The sequence below is a fragment of the Manacus vitellinus genome, unplaced genomic scaffold, assembly GCF_001715985.3.
Source record: "Manacus vitellinus isolate BGI_N305 unplaced genomic scaffold, ASM171598v3 scaffold_25_pilon, whole genome shotgun sequence".
In the NCBI taxonomy this organism is placed as follows: Eukaryota; Metazoa; Chordata; class Aves; order Passeriformes; family Pipridae; genus Manacus; species Manacus vitellinus.
Genome location: NW_021939882.1, coordinates 8173513 through 8185704, shown reverse-complemented (window position 1 = coordinate 8185704; position 12192 = coordinate 8173513). Strand labels below are relative to the sequence as shown.

The window sequence follows — 12192 nt, the reverse complement described above, 5'->3', positions numbered from 1 at the left end:
AAAAGGGTTTAGAGGACAATTTCTGTACTCTAACATGCATCTTCTCCTTGAAAGAAAGCACAACTCAGTGCAGTGCCTTTTAAGTTCTCTCTGCCTGAGGCAAAGTCCACCTACAAGTCCTTCTTCGTGCTGTGGTTAGTTAAAATCCGTCATTTGTTGGTTCTTCATCATGCATTACTGAAGACAAGATACAAGACCTTTCTGGTTAAGTGCTCTGGTTTCCAGCCCATGAAACAGTGAACCTTTAAAACATGGTGTAAATCCCTTCTGAACAGGTTCTGAGGCTACATGTACTTTAAACACAGAGTGTAATACATGGAATGAGTAGTGCTTTGATTCTGTGTTCAGTATTCCCAAACAACACGGCCAGAAATGCATTCAAAAATTCTTACAACAGACACTATAACGACCAGAAAACCACAGAAAATAACTGTCAGCAATCACAGAAATTTAAAGGCATCATTAATATCACTATTAAGATACACTGGATGGTAATGATACCTCTGATACAACCTGAGGGCGTTTGCAAAAAGCTCAATGTTTACTTGGTGCTTTTCTTTCATGGTGCAATGGTATTTTCCATAACTGGCAAGTTACTGTTGAAATATATTGCAGCACTGTATGAATGTAACAGGATGGCACGGAATAACATATAATTCCAGCAGGTAAGTACATAACAGCTTTTCTGTCTTGACTATCTTTAATTGAGAGAGCTGCAAAAGCACTGTTTCAATTTTAGACTCCAAATTATCTATGTTAGCAGCACTTACTCTTGTACATAATGAAACAGATATTATGTTGGCAGTGTTTTGAAATGGTAAAAGAATGCTCTGAATACCAACTGCTCTACAGTTTTCGGCAACTTGTTTGTTTTTTCATTTTCTATGTTAATGGGTCTGCAATAACATCACAGCACTAACAAAGAGAGAGAAAGGAGGAGATGCTGAAACAAGAAAGATGCTGCAAAGAAAGGGAAAATGGCTGAGAATGTCAAGGAATGTGCTTTTAGAGCCGCCCAAGAGCACAGATAGAAACCAGATTCAAACATGTACTGTTTCATAAAACCTATAGGATGTCATTTCTAATGGATTACTGCAACAGAGGATATCTCAAAGTTCCAATCTCAGTGCAGTCGAGCACCATCTCACTAGAATTTAAATGAATCCTTACCCACATGGACAGGAAAACCAGGCACAGAGCACAGAAAAATCACCTGCTACACTGGAATCACTGGCAGGGCTGGGAAGTCAGCCTAGAACTGAGGGCTCCTTCATCCCCTTTAAGTACAACATTACTCCACAATTCCAAGCTATGGTAATAAATGATGAATTTTTTCAACATTCTTAAAAAGCATGCTGTAAATCATTTCTTTGGAAGCCAACTGTGCATACCTTGAGGAACATCAGCTCTATCTAATCTGACAAAGTCTCCTTGACACACTCAAAGAACCTTGTCCTTCAGCACCAGTATATCCAAACAGTCAAAAAAAAAAAAAAGCTATTTCTAGTAGTTGTTATTATTATTATTATTATTCAGTGCAGCAAATTTACTGAGCATGCAAATGGTAAGGCCACCATAGTCCCTATTGGCAGTTATGGTTTCATTGGCTCTTTAAGTAGCTCCAAAACACCACCAGCAATGACTTTTGCTAATTGTATTGCTTCCAAATCTGTTGAGTATATATTCCCTAGAATTACAACTTTTAATTCTAATGGAGACTCAAGTTTTAGTATTTTTGTTCAAATTCAACCTTAACATCCTTTGGATTTCCAAAATTCTGTATGGTTTTTCTGTCTGGGAAAGGACATTTTTGAAAACTCAAGTGCATCAAATAAGCTAAAACTATAATGTTCCAGCATTCAGGAGAACCAGAGTTACATTCACACTACTTCAGCATGCAAAGGTAAAAATATATATCGGATGTCAAACTTTACTGACCAAAGATTTTTTAGAAAAATACCATTTCTTTATATTTCTCATTAAAATTTTGAAGCTATCATCTTAAAAACTGGTGAAAACAACAGCTAAGAAAATTTGTAGTTATCAGTCAGCCTAGAGAGAAAATTCAGGTTCCTAATACTGAAATGATTCAGTTCAGATTTGATATTATCTTTGGAAGCATTTCCCCAGAGACGCTCTTTTTGTTTTGCCCTAAAACATAAATGGCCTGGCTTCTAGTTCTCCAAACCACTCCTCCTGGAACATTTCAGTGTCTCAGGAAAATTTACCTGGGAAGAGAACTCTGACAGGGACTCAACACAGCAGAGGATATTAAGAGCAGGTTGGATGATCAGCTATCACAAGCGATCAAGATGTACTTAACACACAATAAAGAATGGAACAGATGGGTGACTCTTTGCAAGTTGTATTTTTTTAGTACAGCATCCTCTATATCTGCCCTGTATCCAGCCTGTGCCACATCTGTGACAAACAGCTGCTGCCTCACCTCTGGCATCCTGAAAGGGATCCTTTTCTTTTGCTTTTGAGAATTTAATACATGGCACCCTGGTTTTATGGTGCTACATTATAATGCTGAAATAACACAATTTAGAAATGCTTGAAGTTGTGCCAAAATCTAGGTTTCATATTTGCAAGTTTAACTAACAACTTAGAAAGTTTTAAGTCCAGGAATGTATCAGAGTTCTAAGATTATGCATTATTGAATCATACTCTTATAAATTCGTGCTGAGCTATTCATGTTGATATGAGACACAAAATTAGTGACAGTATCTTGGTTCTACTCCTTGCTTTGATGCTGCCAGTGCACCTGAGTTGGTCATGGCCTTGGTGTTCTTAGATGACTGCTTGTAAAACAGAATTATTAACAATGACAGAATTATTAAAAATTCTCACCTTGAAGATGAGGAATGCAGAGTAGTAACATAAAAATACTAAAGGAGGTATCTCAACATCGGCCCTTTCATGTTCCTTCCCCCCCAGGTTAGAAATACAGAAAGGAAATGCAAAGTAGGTATGACCACTGAATCTCCTTCCTTAGTTAATAGGCTTAAGTTTATTTTTTTAACCTGAAAAGCAGACCATCATCCTGGCTTTTGTATTTGCAATGCCTTTTTTTTCTACTAACAGCTTAGCTGACAAACCCTGTCTCTACAGACTCAAACTTTTTTTATAGCTCCCTTCGGTCCTCACCTCCTAATGCAGAGAATGTATCTTGCCACCTGACTCACTCCCCTCCAGCTATTTTTAGAAGCTTTTCCATTTTGATGGACCAGTGCAGATCACATTCAAAGAACATCAACTGCATTTAAGTGAAGTTACAGATGTGACAAACTGACAAATCTGGGAAGAAAGACTAACCCCAACACTCTGTTCTCACACTACTGAGAACAAATGAATCCCAAGATCATTCTCTGTGCAGTGGGTGACTGCTGTAAAGTTTCATCTGTTTATCTCATAACCCCATGGATACTTGATTTTTTTTCCCCCCCTGTCATTTCCCCTCTGTAAACATCTACAAAAGAGTTTTAAAAGCATACTACTTCATCTTACCCAGGGGAGTCATTTCAATCACTCAGTCAAACATATATTCATCAACTAAATAACTCTTATTCATTTAAACTGCTGTGTTATTTACCCAGTTGAATTACTATTTTGGCATATACATTTGAAAAGACTGCTTTAGCATTCAAGTATATTTGCCTTTGAAGCTATCAGAGAGGCAATACATGACAACAGCAATGCAAGCTCCCCCTGCTAAGTTGTCAGCAGGTCTCATCTGTGAGCTGGAGGTCAGATTCAAGGTGGCAGCGGATGGGACATGCCCAGTCAGCCCTTAATTTAACTGATGTCAAGCAGTGTCAGCTTGGGAGGCAGAGCTGTATTTACACTGAAACCAGATATACTTGAGTATTTATAACTACAGTATCCCACACTGCAGCTAAAATTAAAAATAAAACCGAAATCTGGCTACCAGCAGTGTCACGCCACAGACATCACACTGGAACAGCAATTAACTCCAGGGCTGTGACTGTGCCTTCATCACAGGGGTGACTGTAAACTGCACCTTGAGAACACTCTTGGAAAATATCTAGCAGAATAACCAGTCCAGTGGATCCATAATGAACTACCAAGATCACGTGGACAACCTCAAATTAAACACAAGGAATAAATATCACCAGTGTTGGTTAAAGAGAATTCTCTTCCATTTCTTTTCCTGTAATTGTGTATTTCTTATAAATCACTGCTGCAGACATAGCTTTCCTTATCTTCTTATCTAATTCATTTTTCTGTTGTTGTTTGTTATACAGCCAGGGATTTTTCACAGATGACTTGGAATTCTGAAGAAATTTATGGTACAGCTGTGTAAAGGAAACCATTCAATATAAAACTACACCCTACTGACTTTTTGCCAAAAAAGAATGTGTGAAAATGACTGTGGTTTTCAATGACAGTTTAATTTTTTTCCTCAGGTAGCTACTTATATGACCAGACATTTGTTGTCATTCCAGAAAGACAAATTAAAAAAAAAGTAGAAAATGTCTTTTCTATATAAATATATTCAGTGGAAAAATCAGTGCTATGCACTATTACCATGCTGATGACTCCCTATATGAACTTATGCTTCAAATTATTTACTACTACCACATAAGTGCCCTAGGACTCAAGTGAAAACAGATTCTTTCTGAAATGTGTACAATAGATTGACTGCTACTGCAAAACAAATTCCCACAGCTATAATGAACTAAAAAGCCAGGCAATGGGAGTTTGTCTGGAGGAGCTGCTATGGCACATCTTGAACTGCAGTTATGCTGAAGATGCTGGGGTACCAATGAGCTCTGTTCTGTGAAGTGAGGAGGAAGGAAGCTTCTGAATTTGTATGAGATTTCAGGAGCCCAGTAAAACAGCTTCTGATACAAAATCAAAATCTCAGGTTGTCGGGTCAGCATCCCAAATTTCTGTTGTGGCTTGAGGAAAGAGAATTTTCAAAGGGAGTGTCTCTTAAGCCCCCTGCTGCAGCCAAACAATGTGGCCCTGTAGGTGGAATTAAGCATCATGCTTTAGTATCCTGACACACCTAAAAATTTAGGCACATCTTCACATTCATGTGAGCAGGTGTTCACAAGATCCATTGTTTTCAGAATCCAAAGCAAAATACAACTGATATAAAATCAAGATCTGTTAGTTCACTGCATTCCATAAAGAACAAATATATACTAGTGTTATTTTCTACCTGAGCATAATAGTCTCTGATGGTTTATAATGCACTTTATCACCTACCTTTGAACACTGCAACTTATACTATCACCATTAACATGATCAACACCTAAAACTCTTCTTCTCTTCTGCTGAATTTAGCCAAACACTTTACTTTTGCTGTGACAGCTCTTGAGCCTGGTGTATTTTCAGACGACCACATCTGCAAGCCTTCATAAGGTCCATATTAATAGTTCTGCTTGCTAATGTGTTAATTAAGATCTACATTACATTAGCCTCATAACTACTTAATAAGATTAATCCACCTGGAAAATGATGGCATGTCTTGATTAAATTGAATGAAGGTAACAGAAGTGACATTTAAAGAACATTGATTGTTATTACATTTTGATCATCTGTTTCAAAGTGTCTGAGAGGAAACAGTGGAAACCCAAAGATTCATGTTGTTTGCATTGTTAATGAGGTATGAGTTTATCTTTTACAACATGACAAAGAGTTCTCTCCAGCTGTTCCTTAGTCCTTACACTGTCTGCTGAGTAGGTTTCAGCAGGAGCACAGTTGGGGGTAGCACCAGTGCCTCAGGCAGTTGAGTCAGGAACTGTTCTTTTTGCATCTGAACCCCAAATCATCAGTATATGAGGGTGGCAGATCCTCCCATTGCATCATTTTGTTATTCCTTTAACATTGCCTGTCTGCTGCATTGCTAATAAAATAGTTTAACTATTGATTTCCGGGTGCAAACCAAAACGTGACTCGCAGCTGCATCTGGCAGAGCTCTCAACATCATTTGGAGAGGGCTGAAGACAACCTGTACAGCTACACAATGACTGCTGAGCTCAGCTTTCCACATTTATCCAAGGAAAATTTCTGCTAGATCAGTAGGAATCTGTTTTTCTCCTCTCTCATCTCAAGTAAGAAAGATATTATCGAATTTAACAGCAAATTTAACTTCCTTTGTTTCATTACTGCCATTATATCTACAATGCTGAACTTGTTATCTGGAAACTGGTATTTTTCATGACACCTCAATACTTTAATATCTAATTACCTGTAATTGTGTTTTTGAAATCCACACACCTTGTGGTAGATTTAGTGCAACATCTCAAACTGACCATGAACTTGGATCAAGCTGGTTGGTCCAATGAGACACAAACCCTCAATTACATGAGTATCAGAACACAAATTCATATCTACTTTTTCCAATTAGTATATTTATTGTACATAAAGTGATCTCTCAGGTCCACAATTGCCCACTATTATCTTTGGTGTCTTTTAAAATGAGGATTTCCAGGATCAGAGACCTAAATCTCTGTGTTTTTCAGCTTCACAGAACATTACTATAGCAAATAATCAAGATAAACTACTAAGTCATTTTTTAATTACTAGCAAATCTGCTAAATCTGTGAGCACACCAAAGACAATATTTCCTAAACAAAAAACTCTCCATCAAAGCGTTCTTTATGTGGATTTGCAGCTGGAGTTAGTTTGGATATTTCCACATAAATGGTAGGTTATCTTAGGTGTCCTCTGACATGGTTTAAGTTGATTTTCGTGGTATATTCTGTCAATTAGAAAGGAAACAGCACATAGTCACATATTTAATGGCAATGTGTGTCTAACCTTCTACATAATTTTCAATGCAGAAAACATTTCTAGGATAGATTAACAGAATTCCAGGCACAGAAAAATCCCATAAGGTCATCTAATTCACTTCTTTGTCAAGAAGCAATTATTCCCAAACATGCCTCTTTTTTCCCCCAACTTAGATTTCTTACACCAAAATTCTAACATTATCCTTACAAACTCTAAGAGACAAATGGGCCTCACTCTCAGAAAGCTTTTTTTAATGTCATTACAATCTACCTCGTCCCTGTAGCAATTCCAAGGCAGTGTCAATGTTTTTGTTTTTACACACCATGAAGAGATACTGTATCATAATTTGTATAAAGAGAGAAACTTCTCTTTACTTTTGTCTCTTAATCTCAACCCCTAGTTCAGCACAACTCCCACAGCATGGTGGACTTCACTTGCAGTCTTACAGCAGCACTGAGGATTTTTCTACCCATTGCACTTGCCTCCTCCTTTCAGACATATCCAGTTTTAGTGAGATGTAGTGTGTAATTACAAAACCCCTGAAACTGTGTTATCTTAATACTGAATTTTGTTTTCATTCAGGTAGGAATATGCAGTAATAAAGTAATTTACATTCATCTGAAATTGCAGTTTTATTATTTTGTACCAGAATTTAGTCTCTTAATAAGGAACAAGCAGATCAAACTGAATACCTGCTATTTTTTTCTTTCCTCCTTTCAAATTGCTCTACTTTAAAATGCCTTGCTTGCTGAGTAGGCACAGCTTGTGTTTAAGTGGCCCTTCTCAGACTAGGGGTTAAAGGTTTCTTTGGGAGACCCATGTTTTGAAAAGAATGGCTTCATCCTGAGTTGTGTCAATTATAGAAAGGTCACTCTCCACAGCCAGAGCCCTGAAATGGTTGTTGTGTTAAAAGCTGTCAGAGGCTTTCCTAAAAACTGCTGGGATAGCAATATTAACTTGGACATAATAAAAGGAAAGGTGAGGTAGAAAAACTTTTTACCCTTCCCAGCTCTAAGAATTTGTCTTTTCCTTATTCCTTGTGTTCATCCAAACCTGTCATTCATTTTATTCCACTGTGGAAGATTACTTGCCTAAATATTGTTCTTCCCCATTCCCCCAGGTTATCAACATTTCAGCAACCTTCTACAAAATGTCAGAAGAACAAGAAGTAAACTTTTCCAACATGCTAACTGCAGCAATTTAAGACATAACCAGCAGTTCTGTCTCCTTGTCTCCTCTACAGGAGGTTACCACTCCCAAAAGAGCAGCATCTCCACCTCTTCAAATGTGCAAAGCTAATTAGAGTGGGGCCGGGATGAACCGCCAGAATTTGCACTGAAGTGCCCCAGGCAGATGAGCACATTCCAACTCAATAATCCTGCTGCCCTATCTTTGCACAGAGATGGCAACAAAAAGCTGCAGGGGAGGGAATTGGGAAGTGTGTTAAACACTGCAGTTGCCTGCTAAGTGACCATAATTGCAGACCTGAGCTGTTCAGGTTCCTGCCTAGAACCATAGGGTCTCTCACCTGTGCACGATCTGGAGGAAGCTCAGCAGTAATACACACATTCTACCTTGCACTCAGGGATGTGCTGTTCATCCAGTTTGACCTACAGCCAGTCAGAGGTGAAAGCCAAACCAATGAACACTTGCCTAAAAAGACTTTCATGACGACGAAGCCAAAGCCAGTCCCTCCACAAAAAACAGGAAGAAGCTGAGGTGCAGCAGCATTTTTTTGGAAATAAAAGCAAATCCATGAAATGATCAAGCCCATAAAAGAATAACTCAGCTTCCTCGCACAGCTGAATTTGAACTGATTTTTCCCCCCCAGTACATCCCATGCAAGTATCCTGTGTCAGCACTTGTTTCTAACACTTGCTTGGCAATTAGCAAGTTTAACACAGACCACAGGTCCTAAGATGCTGCTCGGACCTGAACAGAACTCTTCTGTTGACTGAAAGCGAGTGCTCAGTCACACCATCACAGCACACCAAGGTCTGGGAGGTGCTTTGACTTACTCAAACATTCTGTTCTGCCTTCTCATTGCAATTTTTGTAATAACCAGAGAAAGCCTTACTGTGGTGTAGCGAAGAAAACCCCTGAACCTCACCAGTAAAAAGCATTCAATTTAGGTGATTAAAGCCTTTTTCGTGACATGTAATTTCTCTGTATTTTTAACATACCCTTTCTTAGCTTAAGAAAGTATTTCTGGTTCTTATTTTTTCTTCAGATTGCACTGTCTTGGCCATCCTCCACTGGAATACAGTTTTTCTTTCAGAGAAAAAGAATCCATTTGTTGCCTGCATTGCTCATACTAATACCACAGGACAGGCTGTTTACTATGGGTCAAATTCTGCTGTCCTTGATGTTTGATATTAGAATTCATCTGAGAAAGAAGAAGAAACAGGGATGTCGTCGTAGCTGCAAGCCAAAGTTCTTGACTTCCCTTCTACTAAATCAAGCTTTTCACAGAATCACAGAGTGGGTCAGGCTGGAAGGGACCACAGTGGGTCACCTGGTCCAACCTCCCTGCCCCAGCAGCGTCATTCCAGAGCACATGGCACAGGGCTGCATCCAGACAGGTCTGGAATATCTCCAGTGAGGGAGACTCCACAGCTGCTCTGGGCAATCTGTTCCAGTGCTCAGTCACTGCACAGGAAAGAAGTTCTTCCTCATGTTCAGGTGGAACTTCCCGTGTATCAGTTTCTGCCTGTTACCTCTTGTGCTATTGCTCAGCATCACTGAGCAGAGCCCGCTCCATCCTCTGACATCTCCCCTCACATATTTATAAGAATTAATAAGTTCTCAGTTGCCTCTTCTCGAGGCTGAACAAGCCCAGCTCCCTCAGCTTCCTCTCCCTTTGAGATCTCTAACCACACCTGGAAGCAGGACATCCACACAGCACAAAAAGCCCACTGTAACGACTGAGCCCTTCTTCAGCATCATCCGGGCGGGCACATCCTCCCCAGCGATCAGCCTCCAGAAATCACATGACTCTGCGCGCTGATGCAGCGAGGGGCCAAACCGAATGACAAAACCAGGCTGTTTTGAGGGAGATTTCGCGCGGACCCCGCGGGTCTGGACCCACCTCTGCCGGCAGGGGCCGTCGCCGGGCCGTCGTCGCCGGGCGGGCGCGGCGGCCGCAGCCCGTTGTTGAAGGTCGTCCCTCGGCCGGCTGCAGCTGCCAGTTCAGCCCCAGGAGATGCATCGCTGCGGACACAAGGGCGGGAGACAGCGGTCATCTCAGTGCAGAACACCGTAAAAAAGCGACTCGGCTCAGAGGAATGAGAATATGCAAAAAAAATTAAAAAAAAAAAAAAAAAAAGGGGCAACGACAGCGACAAAAAAAATCCCAAACAAACAAGCACGCCTGGTGACTCACACACATCTGTCTTAGTTTTTTTGTGCAGTTATCAGATCTGCTAAATTACTGAAACACAAAAAGCAAAATGCTTTACAAACCAGGCGATCACAACAAGCATTCTGTTCAGACTCTGGCATCAGGCACCACTTTCCGACTCACACGTTGTGGGGGGACACATCCTGGGAAACAAAGCACTGCTGCAAGTACCAGCTCTGAGTTTAAATTATAGGTGGTAATTTATACGCTGATTATAAAATCAGCTTTAGCCCTATGTATACTAATCACATTGTAATGCAATTACTTTGTGTTTAGTACAACTTATTCAAATCAACAGATTAGAATAATAGAATCTAGAATGGTTTGGGTTGGATGGGACCTCGAAGTTCATCTTGTTCCAACCCCCTGCCATGGGCAGGGACACCATGCACTAGACCAGGTTGCTCAGAGCCACATCCAACCTGGTCTTGGACACTCCCAGGGATGGGGCAGCCACAGCTTCTCTGGGCAACCTGTGCCAGGGCCTCACCACTCTCTCAGAGATGAATTTCTTCCTAATATCTAATCTAAACCTACTCTCTTTCAGTTTGAAGCCATTGCACAGCCTCTGTCTTCATTGTGCTGATTAGACTTTTCTGACAAACCCAGGGCTTTGCCAATGCTTTGACCTCAAAATCCTGGGCCACGCACGGTCCCACCCAGGGAAGGTTTGGCTGCTCACAGCACCTGCTCGTGGCCTCTCCAGCCATTCCCATGCCAGAGGCAGGACTGTGTGGCCCATGGCAGAGGCTGTGCAGCTGCACCTGGAACATAAACTGTGGAGTGGGAGCAAGGCCAAGGCAACCCCCCTGCAAGCGCATGAGTTACAGGCACTGTGGCAGGGCTAATTGAATAAGTCCTGTGCATAATGCATGAGACTTGACAGGTTTGAATCGTTCAGCCAGTGGATTTATGTGCATCTTCACCTTGTATCAACAGAAGCTACCTGCAAACATCTCCACACTTTCATCATATTATCCCCACGGCATTCTCACAACGCAGAGCAGTGGTGACAGAGAGAAAAGGCCACCGAGCTGTTTTTATTCCCTTTTTTTACGCCCACCATCAGCACTCTGCCTGCTTACACAGGTTGTGTGCAAACATATATACCACAGAGAACAGCATTTCCAGTTATGTAAAGAAGTGTCTGAGAGGATTCACTGTCAATTTAGGGGCAGAAAATAAATATAATTATGGGCACCCTTAGAATTGTTCACCTCTGCAGTGTCAGATCCACACCACATTAGCAGATATTTTGCATCCAATTCCAAGCAAATGTAGCAGAGCTGGTGTGGTCACAAATAGCCCAGCAGTGGCCACCTGCTAAGTGTTCAGAGACTGAATAGGAGGGATAGGAAAGGCAAAAGACTTCTCACAGGAACTGCCATTTACAGTGCTTGAGCCATCACTCAGATAATCTCTGAATACAGGGAATCCATTTATATGTGATCTATTCACATAAGTACTCCTAAACCCAAAGAAAACAAAGCAAAACATCTCCCATCCCCAGAATCCATCTATTCCCAGCTCCTGAGAAGCTCTCAGCACACAATCTATGCAGAGTTTAACCTTTCTGACAAAAGCAGCTGGGGAGCAAGGCAGCTTTCCTAACACCATCTTCCCCTGGACATATCTATGGACTAAGCAGACAGAACAGTGAATAAAATCAAGAGACATTTTGTGTGAACAGGGCATTTGTCAGATTTCACATTGATGCCGAATTTACCATTTTTTTCTATTATGGAAAAAACCAAAACACTAAAGCTTCTGGTATGTTAAAAAATACCAGGCATGAACCCGAAAAGGATGTTTTGCTGAGAAACTGCTCAAAATTTACTTCTAGGGAATGCTTAAGAATTCCTTGAAAATATACAAATGTTTTATTTGGTTACAACTTTTTTTTTTCTGTTTTGCCAAAACAACCATTTTAAAAGGCTTTTTTAATCTTATCTCAAAAAAATAATTTTCCTTTTCAGTACTGCAAAGGAAATGGAAAAATCCCTCACAAAGCTCAAACACCACCA

The 12192-nt window shown here is 40.5% G+C and overlaps 1 protein-coding gene across 1 annotated transcript in view; it reads right to left on the bottom strand.

Annotated features, from left to right (window-relative positions):
- TENM2 (teneurin transmembrane protein 2) overlaps positions 1–12192 on the bottom strand; it is a 489523-nt gene that overhangs the window by 116012 nt on the left and 361319 nt on the right. Inside the window, 2 exon segments of the mRNA XM_029960226.1 lie at positions 9857–9931; positions 9934–9978. Of these exon segments, the coding sequence (XP_029816086.1) occupies positions 9857–9931; positions 9934–9978 (120 nt within the window).